Genomic DNA, 19,185 nt, shown 5'->3' on the forward strand with positions numbered 1-19,185 from the left:
CTATTATTGTTTTCTGATATACATACACATAGACATATTTCATTTTAATTTTTTTTACAGATTCATAAAAATATTTACTGCCAAGTTCTAATATTTTTGTACTCGATAAGTTATAAGTACATATAACTTATATATCTTATTAAAAAAATACATAAAATCGTTTGTCTGTCTAACAAATGGTTATTGGTTTTGGCATCTATATTTAGATAACTATTTTATAAGCTCCAATGTTTTTCAATTTTATTTCCTATATGAATGAGTAATTTATAATGTTACAAAACTTGTTTAATTTATATTGTTAATAACAAAATAAACTTAAAATACTTACATGAATATATTTAATTTTAACATTAAAAAATTAACAGTATTAAAATTTATTACTATTATATAATGTATAATTCATACTTAAAAATATTCAAGTGATAGCATTTCAAAAAAAAAATATAATGAGCATATTATTTATATAGATTACAGAGGGTTTGGCAATAATTTAATTTTTTAAAGTAATAAAAAAATAAAAATATTCCAATGCATTATAGTAAATATATAATATTAATACAATAGATTATATATTTTAACATTTTGTTTAAATGTTGATTCTTAGTTTAAGTGAAATAATGCAATATAAAATGTTCTATTTTATTTTATTTTATAATTTCGTTAATAATGGAGGTATTCTTAATTATTTCTTACATTAATAAACATATAAGTACATATTATGTGACAATGCATAATTGATTTTATTAAATAAACAAATATTCGTAACATATTGGTTCTAATATTTTCTAATAATATCCAGTAGATAAATCATATCAATATTAGCATTTAGTGAAGGATAAATAATATGCGTTCTTAAACATATTTAGGTTTAAAAGTTTATTTTCATAATTTTTTTATTATTGGGGCTTCAAATTTAATAAATTTGCATATTTTATTTGTTTTTCCGTAGAAGGGGTTATCCAATTTCCATTAGTATACTAAATACTTTTCCATAATATTTGATAATTTATATTTATTTAACCAATTTCAGATCAGAGAAATAAAAACATTATCAATGTATGAATTACAAATTATAAAAAATTATAAATAAAGAAAGAAAAAAAGGGAAAAGTCACTCTTGCTATATAGTATTTTTTAAATGCATCCTAATTATTGAATAGATCACTGTAATAGGCGTATTAAATTTAATTTCAATGTTAAAATTATATATACGAAAACAATTTTGATTTGAGATGGTGAGTCAAGTATATAATTCTTAATAAAACGGTAGATTGAACTACTTTTTACCAAAAACGTCGCATATATATATATATACATAATATTATACCTAATTATTATAAAATTATATAATTTATTATTATTATTATTCAAGTCAATACCGTCGTTGAATAGAACGGTTTAATTCTTCAATTGTTGAAATCAATAAGAATTTAACTTTTAGTTTTTCCATTTTATTTTAGAATCTGAGCAAATCGATGGAATGTAAGTATATATATTTAATTTTACAATAGTGTGTTTTATAAATTAAAACCTCTTCAAATATACGTCGACTAATATATTATATACCATGACGCGTACAATAAAACCTTAGTTAGCAGAAGTCAGCCTCGCTTATACTTAGCATATTAACCATGCCTTATCTAAGAAGCAATATACGATGTCAATAAACGACAATCTTTACACTATGAAGAGACCAAACATAAGCTTAAATAAGCATATGTGTCTATATTATTAAAAATAAGTAGGTACACTACGCGGAAATCCAATACTAGTCTCATATTTTAAGACACACCGACCACCAATTGATGAGAATATACAACTCACCTATAAGACAAGGATGCTAGAGTTTTGACGTTCGTATCTTAGAAGATAATATACATCACATGAGTTGATAATAAAACGACGGGAAAAGTTACAATTTACGAACATAAAAGCACAGTCTGAAGAAGCCCTTATTTTCCACAGATTTATCGTATTTGGTGTTTTGTGTTTCGAAAATAATAAAACAAGAATTAACGGAAAAACCAATAGATTAAGTTTTTTAGCACGGCATCTTAAGTTCTAATTAAGGATTAACAATAATATAGAGAAAGGAGCTAAACATTACAGTTAAAATCAACAGGAACTACATGAATTAGATTATTGTTCAAATCCATCTAACTACTCGTATTATCTTTACAAAATGATTGTACAAGCGTATTGTTTCACCTATTCAAAGTAAGCTGGACAGTTGACAAACTCGTTATATATTGCTATATGGCGTGCTGTCACAATATATAATAAGTAAACAACGAACATTGATGATAAACTTACAAATGAACCTTTTATCTTTCTATATCTTTTAGGTACACCTTCTATTTACATCATACCTATATTTATATAATTTCAATTAATAAATTATGAGTGTCGTGTATCTTTATTTATATATTTAGTTGGGTAGAACCCGATTTAATAAGTATCCGTTATTTAATATAATTCTATCAAACTACGATACAATTAAAACGGAATTGTTCAGAAAATGTATTTATTTACTCGTGATTTAATTAAGTCATTATAAGCATTTAACACAACATTAAACTTTTCACGTTGTGTATAAATACACAATACAATCATCATAAATCAAATAAAAATTCACTAATTTCATTTTTAATGCGTATTAGAAATTATCAGTATAGAACATAGGTATCTAAGTAAGCACTAAAAATAAAATAAAAAGAAATAAAATAAGTTTTTTTATGACACTTAATCAATTAAAGCACCTACTTCCTAAGTAATATATTATTAATTATTATAGGTATATTTACAAATCTAGTTTAAGTAAGTATCTAGTAACAAGTTTAGTATTGTAGAAACATAATAATTAATTAATAAGATTTATTATTGTGGTTATTATACTACTCATTTATTTTCTGTTATTTCTGATCATATTTAAAATGTATTATAGTTATTAGCTATCTATATTATATGAATAATTAAGTAATATAAAGCAAATTTTAATTTTTAAAAAAAAAATATGTAAGTGTCAACCACAAATAATATTTTTAAACTATAACAAAATAACGAATACCATTATTTATAGAATAAGACAATTATGTAAATATGCAATTTTGTCAAAATTTAAATACAAAATGTCTAAAAAAAATAATACTTATATTTTTAGATATTTAGATTTCAGTATGAACTTCTTATCAGAAACTTTGTGGTAATTTTCAAGCATTTTTACCCAGCAAATAATTTTTATTAACGTTTATGAAAAAAATGGAAAATTTCAAATGTCTTTAAATAACTCTTAATTAGTTAATATCTTTAAAACTATATAGTTTTTTTTTAAATTAATAAAAATCACCTGTTAAAGCGCCTGTAGTGCCATCTACACTCTATCGGATCATCCTTGCTAATATTAATAAATAAACTAAACATAAAATAATAATACTAATACATTTGATCATATTATCTTAGTCAACCAGTGGCGTAGGTAGACATGTTTTTCTGGGTTAGGCCCGATATTTTATTGGAAATATTATTATTCATAGTCATACAATTATTGGGTAAAAATTATAGGTGATATGTTCAATACAATATAAAATATGTATTTTTGGAGCAAGGTGGGTAGGTCCGGGCTACCTACTAAAGTACTAAGTCTATCCAATGGCTACACCACTGTGGTAGACAACATAGTGTATTAATATTATATATATTATGTTTACGATTTTAACATCTTCACGGCAACAGATCCAAAGTACAAAATGTATAATGTACATTATAATTTTTCAGTTAAACGTCTCATGATTAAGGATGAACGCGGTCGTGAACACGAAAAAAATACATTAATCAAATATATCATAATTCGTAGTTATAGATGGAAAAAAAATCGACTGCAACTATACAACACACGCGAACGATTAATAAATCAAAGCAAATTTTTATTCTTCATGTATAGTGGTAGAACTCGTGCAAGACTCAAATATAATATAATAATTAATGCTTTCCTGTACCACAGTAACCGCAATAATTTTAAAACCATGGTAATCTTTCAATATTGAGAAATGCTATCACTATGTTATCACTATTATTCTGCGCTATCATCACGACTTAAGATAATAGATTATCTTAAATCGTGGCTATCACTAAGTGTAACGACTCGTAAACACTTAACATCTGATTTCGGACATTTTGTGACGTCAGTGTGGTGTGTTGATTTTCGTTTACTGATGGAATGACGATATAATTGCCAAATCGAACACTGAAATCTGAATTAATAATTTTATTTTTGTTCGTTCTGTACATTTTTTAAACGTTGTACTTACTAATTCTGATGATACAACAGTCAGTACCGAGAATCATCGTTCTTGGCTGATAACTAATAAAATTAAGTTTATATAACACCGAGTCCTTAAACTTCATACTTACTACGGTCATCGTTACAGTTTCGGTGAAATCGCTGTTACCGTTGATTCGAACGCTGCACTTCGCTCATTCGCTGGTGGTAAGTTCAAATCGTCTAAATTGAACAGATTCACGCACAACCGTAATTATGCGTCCGTTGTTATCTAGGTTAACCGTGCTTCAGTGTTATTGGCTACAGTTTTCCTATTTCATGTATCGTCAAAATATCACGTGCCCGTTTAAGTAATTATAATAAATATAATATTATATAATAACATCGTTAAATCTTTTATCATTTATCATAATCTGATGACTAACGTAATAACGTACTATCACAGAATATTAAATATTAAAAAAATATTAAGAGGTTTAAAATGTTTAAATGGTATAATAACAAAAATATTCTAAATAATAATGTTTGAATGTTATTAATACTTAGTACATAACGTTAACTTGTTGTTACTATTATTGTAAACTGAAATGGTGTACATAAACATAGTGAAAATTTACAATTAACTTTTTTTTTCAAATATTAGAAGTATACATAATAAGTTACTTTTGATTACATTTATAATTATTCTTGTATCGATATAATAATTATACATAAAAGTAAATTGTAATTTTTTTAAAATTTTTTCTTGCCATTGAGTAACCTCAATTATTGTTAAAATAATTTATTTTTATACTATGTAGACATTTAAGAATAGTAACAGGTTATGCATACTTATAACATAAAAATAAATATGTTAAATTCCTGAATGAACAAAATATATTCAAATATTTTGTTATATTGATATAAAATAACAAATGTTTTTAATATTTATTATTTAAAGTATGTTACACTCGCATGCTGTGTCTCCGTCTTACAAACGCATAACATAGCAAATTATTCGTTCTGAGTAATTCATTTGATTCTGGCAAGTTTAATAATAACTGTGAATTGACCTTTTATTAAATTTAAGAGTAAGAATATTATCTAGTGAACCTCTAGGCTTTTTTATATTTTTAATATAAATTAAGTTATTAGCATTTTAAAAATCTAAATTATTTGTACGTTTTAAAATGCTTATAACTCACTTTAAAATAAAAATATATAAAAAAGTCTATAGGCTCTTTAGATATTATTCTTACTTTTAAATTTTATTACATTTAAATTCACTAGTGTATTAAATATGTCAGAGTTAAATGGAATATTTAGAATAAACAATTTGTTATGCTATATTGTAAGACAGAGACACCACATGCAGGTGTAACGTCCTCCTAAAATATGTCACCATTTATGTTAATATAGTCATATCTGCATATTTTAAATTATTGTATTTATTAAATCAATAGTCTTTACTAAACTCTTGTATTATTGTTATAACATTTCAAAATTTTTTAAAATACATATTTGTAAAAAAAAAAAATAATAACTGACTTACTTATATTTTAAATATGTTAAAATTCAGATGTAAAAAAATATAATACTTATAAAATGTTTTTAATCAATAAATTGTTTTATTTCTGCGGGACTTTGATATATTGGTTTAGAAAAATATATACTGTTAAAATTAACTACAAGTAATAAATTATAATAAATAAAATACAAATATTAGTTATCATATTAATATTTTGTTTCAGATAATTTTATGTTGCATGTGAATTATAATCGCCATGCCTTGGTGTATTATAGTTGGTTGTAATAATAATTTAAAAGCTACAAAGAAACATGAAAAAGATGTGTCGTATCATATTTTTCCTAAAAATCCACAACGACGTAATGCTTGGATGAAAAATATTAAACAACCGTTTAAGTTTAATGCAGATACATCGTATGTCTGTTCCAAACATTTTCTTTCTGATGACTTTGAATGTAATAGTTTAAAAGAACAATTACTTAACATTAAGATTAAAAGACAACTAAAAAGAACTGGTTGGTTACTATTAAATACTATTAAATCAATAATCTATTTTATAAAAGGTTAAAAATAGACTCAAGTGTGCAACATTTTTTCAGCTATTCCATCTATTAATATGCCTAATACTTCAGAAGACAAAAAATTAACAAATGAAATTAATAATCCAGATGAAAGCGTAAGTATAGTATAACATCAATATACATATTTCAATATTCTATGTGAGAAAACTTACCCGTCAACTACTTAAAATTGTCTATTCTTAGTATTCTCATCAAAAAACTTAGACCTAGCACCCTTGCTCTCGGATGGGTGACCACCTGAGCTTTTAGAGATGAATCCATAGTGCACACAAATACATACACGTGTTCCAACCGTACTAACCAAACTTTATAAAAAATCCTACTGTTTCTATTTACAACTAATGACATTAGTTGCCGGGCTTAAATAAGATCAATAATAAAAAATTAAACATATTATGTAAGTTATTTTTCATTAATACTTTTTATTTCATAGTACTTTCTTTTTTCACAGTTAAAATTTAATAATACATCCGATGTGCAAAAATGTGCTGTTTCCAGTTGTAACAGTATTATGTATAGTGGATCGGATGAGTTAAATCAGATGAGCAACAATAAAATTATGTTCCACAAATTTCCAACTGATACTGTAATATTAGAGAAATGGCTAAAGTTCTGTAATAATAATAAAAATATTTTACATGAATATCAAAATTGTCTAGTATGTTCAGAGCATTTCAACAAAGATGATTATGAAAACAAATATACTAATAAGGTAAAGTATATTATGATCTGGTATCAATTTCTAATCTAAAATGTAACCACTTAATTAATATCATTATTAAAAATAATATGTTTTTGAAGTCATCGCATCCATTAAAAGTATTGAAAAAAGATGCAGTACCAACGTTAAATGGTGGAATTAAAAATATTGAAGACGAGTTATCAAGGACAGAACGTAAAAAACTTGTGGATAAATTGTTAGCAGATTATGAAGAGCATCAAAAAAATGAAAAGAATCATCTGAATGGCATGGTATCAAAGTACCCAAGTTTTTTTTCTCCAAAAATTAATTCAAATGCTAAACTTGGTGATAAATTGAAATTGTTAAAATCAATGGATAATCAAATAACCAATCCTCCATCTAAAAAAAGGAAAATATCTACAGATCTAAAGTTAAATAAAGAATATTTAGAATTGCCATTTATTGATAAACTAACTAAAAAAATAAATCAAAATATTCAAGTAACACCTGTTAAAGGTGGATTTATGTTACATGCTCTACCACAAACAGTTAATAATGTATCGAATTCACATTTGGATAAAACTGTAATGGATGAGGAACAAGAAGTTATCATTGTCACAGAAGATGAAGCTAGCCATATAGATTTGTCTTCATATGAAGAAGAAGTTAAAGGGAATAACACTGAAGTGATTATAGTCACAGACTTAAAAGAAACTGAAAACACTCTTAAACACATAAAAAGTGTATCTAAAAAGAGTTTAACTAATAAAATTGATAGTGATAATGAGTGTGAGAAACTAATGAAAAACAATGAAAGTCTATGCACACCTTTAAATACAGACAAGAATTCATTGAGTGAAGATAAATGTTGCCAAGTAATAATTCCATGCAAAGGTTGTGAAAATAGAAGTCTTAAAATCAATAAACTTTTAAGAGAGAGAACAAGATTATTGAAAGATCTAAATCAAAATGGTGCATGGAAGGATCCAGATGAAATAAATACCTTAAAGAGGATGAATGGTGTTTTATCCTTATTATTAATGCAATGTGTTGGTGAAAAAAATGGTAAAAAGTCTCCATCCATACGAGTAGATTTAGTGCAAGATTCCATTGAGAGAATTGATCGTGGATGGTCAATGCAAGACACATCAGAAACATTATGTCAAGTCTTGAGTATTAACGCTTATGACGAATTTGCAAGAGCGTTTGAAATAATTAATGAAGTATAATGCAAGATGTTTTTTATGAAAGATTGATCTAAAACTTTCATTTATTTATATTTAGTATTTACTACACTATTCTTAGTAATCTTAAAATTATGTTTGATCACAGGGTAATACAAATATTAATTTTAATTTATGCTATTGATTTTTATTAAATGGGCTATTTTACATTACTAAACTAAACAGATTATGCTAAAAAAAAGAAAAAAGAGAGTGTGTTTTACAACTTTTGTATATTTTATCAAAATTTGTTATATTATTTATAAGTGTTATTGTATTAAATTGTATCATAATATTTAATAAAATTTGCTATTAAGTATCAATTATTATTTGATTAAAAACTATTTAATCTTGTTTTTATTTTAAAATAATTATAATATGCAAAGTATAATAGAAAGAGTTGGCATATTTAATCAGCTAATACTATGCACAATAAAAATTTTGTTCTAATCGTCGTTAAATTTTTTTTACATTTTAATTATTATTTCTCCATATTTAAATAAAAAATAAATTTTAATACTGATTAGAAGAAAAGTTATTACAGTTAGTTTTTTTAGTTACATCATTATGTATAATATAATCTATATATTTTAACTTTGAATAATAATATTTTTATTTTGAAATGAAAAAGGCAATCTTGCACGTATTTTATATGTATAGAAAATAATACATATTATATCATATCAAATTATTTATGAGGAGTCTTAACTTTTTGCCAAAAATCAAAAGCACTATACTGAAGTGTAAAATTGATAATATTATATCAATAGCTCAATTTTTAAATAGTATAAAAGAAATTTATAGAAACTTTCATTAAAATAAAACAATATTACGTGTGTTATTTAATAATAAATATGTTTTTTTTTCTTAAAAAACAATTATAGTAAATCATTAAAATTCAAATATCCTTGAAAAAAAAAAAAATTTATTTGAAAGTCCTTACAGTTAAATTATATTAAATAGAGATAATAATAAAATAGTTTTTTTTAATATAATTATGGCTTTAACATAATGTCCAAGCGTTGTTTAACATATTCCAATGCGTTTTTCAATATGTCCATTTCCAATTGTATCTGAGTATAGGCCAGCTGTTGAAATGTTGACAGCTTATCCTAAACATAAAATTGTTTATAATTAATTAATAATATTAACAAATAACTACATGTTACATAATTTTAAATCAATAAAATGGGAATAATTGATAACCTAACCAAGTGTTATCTATGTTTAAACTAAGTTGTTGACCAAAAAATTAATTATGTTGATTTAAAGTTTAGATTAGAGACCTTAAGGGTAAAAATTAAATTATTTTTTACAAAATATAATAATGGAAGAACGGGATTCTAAATATTCATTTAATAATGATTGATAAGTAAATTATAATTAATTACTAAAACAGATTTAAAATCTGAACAGACAAATTAATTAATTAATTATTAAGATTTACAATGTAGTTTTTTCTTTGCTTTTGTGTCTAAAGACACTTTTAAGTAGAAAAAATGCTTTCTCTTCAACTTTCAAGGTTGTTTCTGGTAGAAAATTGGTTTTATGAGTTGGTAATTTGAAAAAATCAAAGGTAAAAAAATTTCACGTAATTTTCTCGATAACTTGGAAAACTAAAAAATTTACTGTAAACAGTACTATAATTTATGTAATAACATTTTTTGACAATAATGATTTAAAATTGAATATTACTAATTTTTTTTTTTTTTTAGATATAGTATAAATTTCAAAATATTTAAACAATTTATAAATATTTAAAACGTTAAAAAAAAAAATTAGTTTTTTAAATAAATATATTTTTATGCTGAATACGATTTTTTTTTATTCTAACTAATTTCACGTTATATTACCTATGTTTCCTTAAACAACAGTAGTTGTATATTATATCAATTTTGTTAACACGTTTTCTTTCATATAATTAAATTTTAACTATTCAAATTTTATTTAGGTTACATAAAAACTAATCTTTAAAAATAAAATTGTTAGAAAATTATTACTATGACTTCGAATAGTTCGAATTCGAAACACCAGAAAGCATATCGCAAACGTAAACGCACCATAGAGTCTACGTCTGTACATCGTACGATGTATAGCTCGATATGAACATTATGAACCCGTATTGTTAATGAGTGGGAGTAGTGGTGAGTAGAGATTATTTAGTCGGTGGCGATTATATAACAGAAGCATTCGAAAAAATTAAAAATGCAATAATTTTTTTTTCCTTTTCCTCGAGAATTTTGTGTCACCCCTACACTGAGTCCATGTCACCCGGGGTTGAAAACCACTGCCATAAATGAACATCGAGAATTCGAACAATTTATGATCGGTACGCATACACCATTCAGTTCGTCGACGAAGACTGATGACGAAAAAGTAAGCTGGAATTTTAAATAATCAATACATTATATACTACGAAAACCTGCAAAAACATATTTATACGGTCGAAAGATAAATCGATTTTCCATGAAACGGGGAAATACCAAGCTTGTTTTTTTTCTATAAATTATAATAGTTTTTTTTTTTTTGTTAAAAAGTTTGATAATATAATACAATATTCCTCATGAATTGTCCTCACCTAGAATAAATAAAAAAGTTTAACATGATTGTATTATTTTTTTATGAGTGTATGAAGTTCAAATTTTGACGATTGTCGAAAATTTAGACTTAAAATAACGATTTATCCTCAAATATTTTTTATTTTATAGTCATTTTAAACAATTGAAAAAAATTAACCGTAGAAACTTGAATCATTTTACAATAAGTCAAATATCCATGTACACAATAATATGTTAAAAATATTAAGACTAATTTTAAACTATTATTATAGGCATCAAAATTAACAAATTTTTTAGGTTTTTTTTTTAATTTCTAATTTTTAATTTATATTTAAATTTGAAATGTTGGTTTTGACTTTTGGATAATTTTGAACGATTTTAAAATTGTTTTATGACCTATGAATTTATAAACTTCTAACATAGCGCAATCAACGATACGCCATAACGTCATTAGAATACAACCTCGTGAAATAAAAAATATATTGAGTATTACCACTTAAAAAACATAATAGGGAAAGACATAATAATATTATGATAATTCAGAACATCACTGTATGCGTTCAAAATCAATTAAAGTATAATAAACTGTGTAGTATAAAACTATAAACTACAAACACGCCATATTCAGTGACCGAACGGGTACCCATACGACCTACTCATCAATAGGTACCTCCTACCGCACAATTGCAACAGTTATATAAAAGATAATTCATACTTTTTCTAGTTTCGTTTTAATATACCTATTCTAAGGGGACGAAAACGGAATAATAATGATGCGACGATAACGAACTCGCACGTAGATAACATGACGTATAAGATGTATTCAATATAGGTACACCAATATACACATTTAGAGGTCCAGCCTACTGCGGCTATACTACCTATATTATACCTATATTATTACAAAGTCAATTTTACCGGCAATACTTCACATCCCATAATCACTACAATTACTAACGCAATACCTACGTCTCGTAATGATTTTTATTGATCGTATTGGGTTTCTCAAGCCTGCCTATTACAAGTGGGTAACCTATACCACCTATATATAATGATTGGTTCTAAAACCGCACGAACTATCAACATTTTAGTTACGGTTTTCGTTTAAAGCTCATTCTCGCACCATACTATATACGCCCCATTAATACGTAATACCTACTATCAGTAGGCAGTATAGTTGGGACCTATATAGCCATTAGTTACTCGGGCTAACTTATTGAGCGTTTATAATTAAATACCGCGGCGGGTTTTGAACAATTAAACCTTCAGCGGCGTTTTTTCATAGGTATAGCTAGCCGTACGTATATATATATTTTATCATAATTCATATATTTCGCGGACGTAATGGATTTGAACGGTGCAGCACGATTACGTACTTTTACCTTTTTGTATTCGAAAAAAAACATGACATGATTGCGTTTCAACTGAAAAAGGTAAATTCACAATTTTCGACATTGTTTATTGGCAATGGGGCCATACTTTTTAGGTAAAAATTGTGAAAACTATAGAAACTTTTTACTTAATTTTTGTTATCTATTATTAGGTATATACTCGTAATATAATAGGTAATTTAATACACATGAATAAAAAAAGATCATTTAGAAAAATAACTAAAAAATTATTCAATTATTTTATGACATGAAATAATTTTTAAGAAACAAATTCATTGACTGTAACAGTAATAGGTACATACTTCGGTGCGATGGGTAGCCGGACATTTTACTCATAAAAGGAAAAAATAAATTTTATTATTATTTATAAGTTTTAACCCATACTGATCTATATTATACTTACGTATATTGGAATACGGATTTCGTATCGTTTAGATACCGAATATATTATTCTATTGGCATTAATTAATATTAACAAGACTAACCACATTTTCCGATGGTGCTGGATACTGCTTTATTAATAAATTGATCCTGACTTGCAAGAATTCCCAGCATTTTATCTCGAGAGCAGGATCGAGAGTACCATCTAGTAACGTCAAGTTCAGGCAATTTTTCTCTTCCATTTGTATCCAATCGTCCAATGTTTCTAATGAATACAAAATTACACATACGGCGTTATTAAATTGTAACACATGGCCTGCAGAAGTCGAGTGCAACAAAAACAGGGCGGACACGTATATATCACAGACATCCCATATCACCCAAACTATTTCTACGGAAAATCATTATGAAATTTAAATCACATTTTAAATGTTAATTTAAAAGAAAATTCAAATAAAATGGCATGAATTCCAAAAAAATAAAAATTTTGTTTATTTACCATTCAATTTCAAACAAATTTTCAAAACGATCATTTTTTGTTTTTACTATATTTATTGGATTTTAATTATTAATAATAATGAAATCGAATAAAAAGAATAAAAGGTCACACTTTTTCGTTTTTTTCGCAGAACTTAAAATAAAAAAATGTTCAACCACGCGATGTTTTCGATTTACCGGAACGTCGAATTGTTTTTCAATAAACTGGTATTTCAGTAAATCGAAAACATCGCCACTCCAGCGTACATACTTTGATCCATGTTGAAGATACGGACGAATGCAAGGAGCTTGCCGTCAATAGGAAACGAGCCGGGCGTGAGGTAGAAGTCGGCGAGGGCGGGAAGCGAGAGCGTCTGGAGCAAACGGTACCGGAGCGAGTAGAGCGGGTCGGACCGAGATACCCCCAATCGTATCTTCACGGCGTCGTGCTCGTTGTCCGGATACACGAATCCGTTGTGCACCAGGAAGTCGGCGTTGGTGCGCACCCCGTAGAATATGTACACTTGTTCGTCGGCCACGTAGTCGGCGTCGGCGTAGCACACGCACACGTTATTTGACTTGACGAAATCGGTCGACAGCTGAGCAAGTAAACGTCGCCAAAAAAAAAAAAAAAATCATATTTCGATATAATATTGTATCGTTAATCGAGGGACATTACCCCTCAGGTACGCTCAAACTGTTTTAAGAGGCGATCTCGTTCAAATTCTGATTTTTTTTATTTTTAACTATATATATTAATACAACGGTTCTTAATAACCTTTTGTAGATTACGGACTCCCGATCAAAGATTTTTAGAAATCGCGGACTCCCTCATCAATTTTTGTTCGAATACGTTTTTTTAAGACATCTCATGTTATCATAGCTAAAATTGTAATGATTATTTTATACTAAAAATTACATAAGTAAACATAACAAAACATAAACATTTATAATTATTTTTATCACACCTAATTTTTCATTAAAAACAAGTATTATAAATAAGATAAGATAGATCTATCTCTTATATAATATTAAAATAAAATATGTTATGTATGAAAAATATAAGAATCCAACAATATTTTAATGATGCATTCATGTCACGTATTGACGTATGTTATATGTTAAGGTTGCCGCGAATCCCCGAAATGAGTATCATGGACCCCCAAGAGGCCGTGAACCACAGGTTAAAAACCGCTGTACTAATAATATAAAGAGACGTATCATGTCTACGAGAACCGCACTTTAAAATTAAGCAGTTACACGTGTATGCGATGGACTACTTGGCGATACACACTTATTTTTCTAACATATTTTTTTTTTAAAGAACAGTTAAGCACAGATATGCTGACTTATTTTTGAAAATTTTGAGATAATATAGTTTTTTTATACTTGTTATTTTCCCCTTAAGTATAACCTGGATTTAAATTTATAAATGATTAGTGATTAGTGATTACTGTCTAGTGACTTTTAAACATTTTAATATATTAAACTATTTATAGGGTATTACCACTGGGTATCCTCCTTAATCCCACGAATCATTTGTTATCTGCTTTTTACTTGTCATTTATCTAACCTACTTATTGTACAAAAAATATGTATAGATTGTAGATTTATTAAATTAAAATAAAAAAATAAAAATAAATGTACATATATTAAACTTAAATACATATTGGTTTAAAATCTATGACTAAATATAATTAGATAAAAATAAATTTAACTATACATACATACTACATATTATTTAATATATTTATTATTATTTATTTATTTGAAAGTTTATACTTAGTTTATTATTATATATAGTTAAAAGAACAAAGTATTTATATTACATGAAATCGAAAAGCAGAATAATTCAAATACTAATGATACTATACTTGAATGTGAATTTCATTAAAATTAAAAAATAGCTTGTATCATCATAGGACAGTCTTCAATCCCATAAAACTGTATAAATTTTTGAAAATGTTTTTTTAAAGAACTCACTTAAAAATTCCAAAAATCAAAATATTAATAAAAGCATAATACAAGCATATGCAATGGGATTTTCATGCTTGAAAATTAATAGTTATCACTCTGTAATTATGTATTGCATAATTTAGACACTATGTATGAGATAAATAATTGTATAACCGAATGATATACGAGTAAATAAGAAAAAAAAATAAAGTCCCACCGCAATAGATATGCGTGTGTTATAAATTACAAGCTTATAAAATAATTATTATTATGACAGGCTGAAAGAGTTGTTACATTATTACACTCAGAAATAACCTCAAATGATGTGTGGTCACGCTATTGTACCATTACATAAAATAAAGAAAATTGCATCGAGAAAAATCTAAAATTTTACTATGATTTCGAACGGGGTATAGTTGGAATTCGCTCCCTATATCCCATAATAATAATTATTCCAAATACCAATGTGTATTTAGTACTTCTAAGGGGCGGCTTTCATTTGAGCGAATAACCCAAAATAACATATCGTTTGGGCGAATTTATATACATCATTTGGACGAAATTTACACAGACCCCTAATTTATCTAATACATCGTTTGGGTGAGCCGAGTTATTAAAAAAAAATAATTGTTATGTATAATATTATTCCTAAAAAAAATCATTTATAAAATTATAACTAATGTCTGATTGTCACAATATTATATTTAGTCATCATATTGATTAAAATTTATGGACTATATAATATACGTTTTCCTTCCCATTTATAGAGACTTAGGACTCTCAGTTAAAAACATAAAAACCTTTGATCATATCTAAGGCTCATATACTATGGATGAACTTTGTCTCCGTCTTATTACAATCTAACAAATTATTGTTCCCTATCTATATTTGTAAATTGGTTTTAACACTTTAAAATAGTTATCACCAGGGCTAGGATTTGTATGCAACAGCATTTTTTTTGCTACGTACAAATGAAATTTAAATGAGTAATGTCCACGATTTATATTATTGTGATGAAGATGGTATTATTTTTATTTAGCATGTTTTTGCATATAAAGCAATATAAAGCATATGTATGAGCTTAATGTATATTTTTGCATATTTAATATGATCGTATTTATTATATATGTTATATATAATATTATGTTACTTCCCTATAAATTCGCCTAAACGATCAGTTAATTTCTCGCCCAAATGATACAGCTCTACTCAGGTAAATTTTGGGTTATTCGCCCAAATTAATGACGTCCCTTCTAAGCGGAGTGTGTACGAGACAAACGTTATTACACAACAATCTGCATACTTTTTCCAGCGTTTTTTAAGAAGTGAGTACGTTAGTCTTAGAAATTCGTTGATCATTTTTAGTCTCCAGATTCTTAACGAAAACAGTAGCCGATACTCGATTTCTTTCAACCCAAAGGTTGAATTCAAAATGGCTAATTTATAAATTATAATGATCAATGAAAGCAAATTGATTTCGTCGCACATATGATAACCACGAGTAAAGCCGTAACGTATACACTACTTGATAACCATGAAAAAAACCATACACCATGTCGCAGAAAAAATAAATTGCATTGCAATAACAGCGCATTTTTACACATACAATATAATAAAAGTATATAGGTACAAACGCAAAAACAATAATATAAATTAGTTTGACTTCGAATTGAAATTTGTGGTTTGAAAAAAAAATCATTGTCTTATATGTCTTGTCATTATAGACCGTTCACCTGTATTCATATCATATTATTACGAGTCAAAATAGGTATTATTATATAACATATATCATATATTAATACGAGTATAAAAACAAATACACGTCCTCGGCCAAATTCTAAACGAAAAAATCGTGATGTATTTGGATGTAGTTGCATTTATTATAAGAGCATATTAAAGACTAACCTCAAACCAAAAATTTTTGTATTATTGACCCTACAGAGTATAGTCATTTGTGTAAAGGAAGGATAAACTTTAATATAATTTTATTTTAACCAAACCTACATACCCACGACCCCCGCCTGTCTTAATTTATAAATTAAATGTATTATAATATACCTACTTGTATTTAGAACCATTTATTAGCAGATTTACTATAAAACATATATCCATAATTATAGCTGCAGCACTTTTGCTCATACAAATACATAAGTTCTAATGATTTACTTACTCTTCCACTATGATGGTTGAACATGTCCCAAAGTGGTATGAGTGCACTAACATTTTCAGACGGATTATCTGAGCTGGGAACTGTATTTTGACGTGACATTAACGTCGAAACTGCCCACCTAAAACAATATGCATAAAATACAATTATAGACTAATTATTTTCATTTTCAAATTGACAAAATAAAAAAATAAACTTTAAGATACAGTAATATATTTAAATTTTAATATACACACACTAACGTACATATATATATATAATGTACGACGTGTATTATTTCTATTTAAATCGATATTTTCTTATAAAATTCATTATAAAAAAATATAACATATATACCGATTACCTAAGTGATAATTATCACGATTATCATAATGTATTTTTATTAAAATGTAAAATTTATTAATACAATTTTCTAATCACAATAAAAAATCCTTTGATTGGTGGGTATTTTTTATTATCTGCCACCCAAATTTCTAGAGCCCAAATATCGCGAAGTCATGTTTAAGGCTCAAAAACAAACCATCTAATTCTACTTACAAAAGTATCAGAGTTACAGGGAAAGGCCGGCGCACACTTATTATAATGAAAATAACTTCAATAATGAAATATAAATTTATCGTTTTGTCTCAGTAAAGGAACAAAAATCAAGGACAAAAATATGTCAATATAACATAAACACTGATCCAAAAATCAATTTTGTAATTTTTTTTTAACAAAAAATAAAGTGGGTTGTTTACATTACTCAAGTACGATCTCACGTCTGTCGAATCCTGCATCAATGGAAAGCATAGATGAAACAAAATTATAAATAGTAATTAACCAAGTAAGCTCACTTCTTTTATGTTTCAATAATGTATTTTTTAAATACAAATTTTTAAAAATACTAAAATTATTTTTCAAATAGATACTTGAATTTTTTAGTTTTTTACCGTTCTCTGTATTTTTTTATCAAATGTTGATGTGTGAAATCAAAATTCAAAAAATTCCTGTGTTATTAAACTTAATGTATCTACTAAAGAAAATATATAGTGATTTCACGTAAAATATAAACATAATATGACGTAAAATTTAGTATAGTACTTAATATACTTGGACAATTTTTACAAATAATAAAATGTTACATTAATTAATATTAATAGATATCCGTAATTTTCATTTTTCAAACGTAACTATCACGCCTTTTAAATTTATTATCATGAACTATTTATCCATTATCCATAATATGTAAATATTTTATAAACATTTTTGAAACAAAAATAATATTCCCAAAAATAATAACATTTTATTGACGGAAAATAAATTAACTTGATAACTATAAAACAAACAACAGAAGTGGAGAAACCTCCCTGGATCCGTGCTCGAATCATTAATACATAATACATACAACATTTAAAAAATATATTGCCATAAGTGTTAGGTCAAAATATTATAATCGTCGAACGACAAAGCTATATTTTTATTGATGTTGAACATTTTAATTAAAATGCATTTATTGTTTGAGAATTAAGACATGTGCGTTTACAATAAGCCCGTATAGAGTTAGTAAGTAGATTAATCTACTTCAAAATAACCATCTATGTCTTTTGTGTAATATCTACAGGCTACCGTATATTATAATACCTAGATAACTGTAAATTCGCCTAAATAATTTAAATTTAAATTATTCAAAGACTCTTTATCAGATGTATACAACATTGTACTCGCATTTATTATATTATTTCTGTGCGCATATAATATATACACACATATTATCAAATACTGGATAACTATTTTATTGTCTAAATAGTTTTTAAAATAAAAATTTCTGTAATTAAAAAACGAATTTCGAATGAAAATTTAATTCAATGTAATAATTTAAAGTGTTTAGCAATATTTAACAGGATACATCCACATTTCACTCAAATCCACTCAATTAAACTTTAAACATATAGGTAAATACTTATCGATAACTTACAATAAATTAACTAATTTTTGGAAATTGTA

General features: G+C 26.1%; 2 protein-coding genes across 4 annotated transcripts in view; one reads left to right on the forward strand and one right to left on the reverse strand.

Moving 5' to 3' along the window:
- Positions 1-4,145: 4,145 nt before the first annotated feature.
- On the forward strand, positions 4,146-8,486 carry LOC112598556. Of its 2 annotated transcripts, XM_025345071.1 has the most exons (6): positions 4,146-4,486; positions 4,555-4,629; positions 6,010-6,301; positions 6,386-6,462; positions 6,819-7,079; positions 7,169-8,486. In XM_025345071.1, the coding sequence occupies exons 3-6, from the start codon at positions 6,043-6,045 to the stop codon at positions 8,276-8,278; spliced, it is 1,707 nt and encodes a 568-aa protein (XP_025200856.1). In that variant the 5' UTR covers positions 4,146-4,486; positions 4,555-4,629; positions 6,010-6,042; the 3' UTR covers positions 8,279-8,486. The 2 variants fall into 2 exon arrangements, with proteins under 2 accessions (XP_025200856.1, XP_025200857.1); XM_025345072.1 differs by lacking the exon at positions 4,555-4,629.
- Positions 8,487-9,201: 715 nt separating this feature from the next.
- The window catches only part of LOC112598401 (histone-lysine N-methyltransferase setd3), a 34,315-nt gene continuing 24,331 nt past the window's right edge, over positions 9,202-19,185 (reverse strand). Inside the window, exons 6-9 of one of the 2 annotated variants that reach the window (XM_025344838.1) lie at positions 17,206-17,323; positions 13,351-13,678; positions 12,707-12,867; positions 9,202-9,384 (exon numbers count right to left, since the gene is read on the reverse strand). In XM_025344838.1, coding sequence (XP_025200623.1) covers positions 9,268-9,384; positions 12,707-12,867; positions 13,351-13,678; positions 17,206-17,323 — 724 coding nt within the window. In that variant the 3' untranslated portion in view covers positions 9,202-9,267. Of the gene's footprint in view, positions 9,385-12,682; positions 12,868-13,350; positions 13,679-17,205; positions 17,324-19,185 lie in introns of those variants that run through there. The other variant, XM_025344839.1, reaches the window with a different exon arrangement.

This window comes from Melanaphis sacchari, unplaced genomic scaffold, assembly GCF_002803265.2.
Source record: "Melanaphis sacchari strain LSU unplaced genomic scaffold, SCAv2.0 Contig48_pilon_pilon, whole genome shotgun sequence".
Taxonomy (NCBI): domain Eukaryota; kingdom Metazoa; phylum Arthropoda; class Insecta; order Hemiptera; family Aphididae; genus Melanaphis; species Melanaphis sacchari.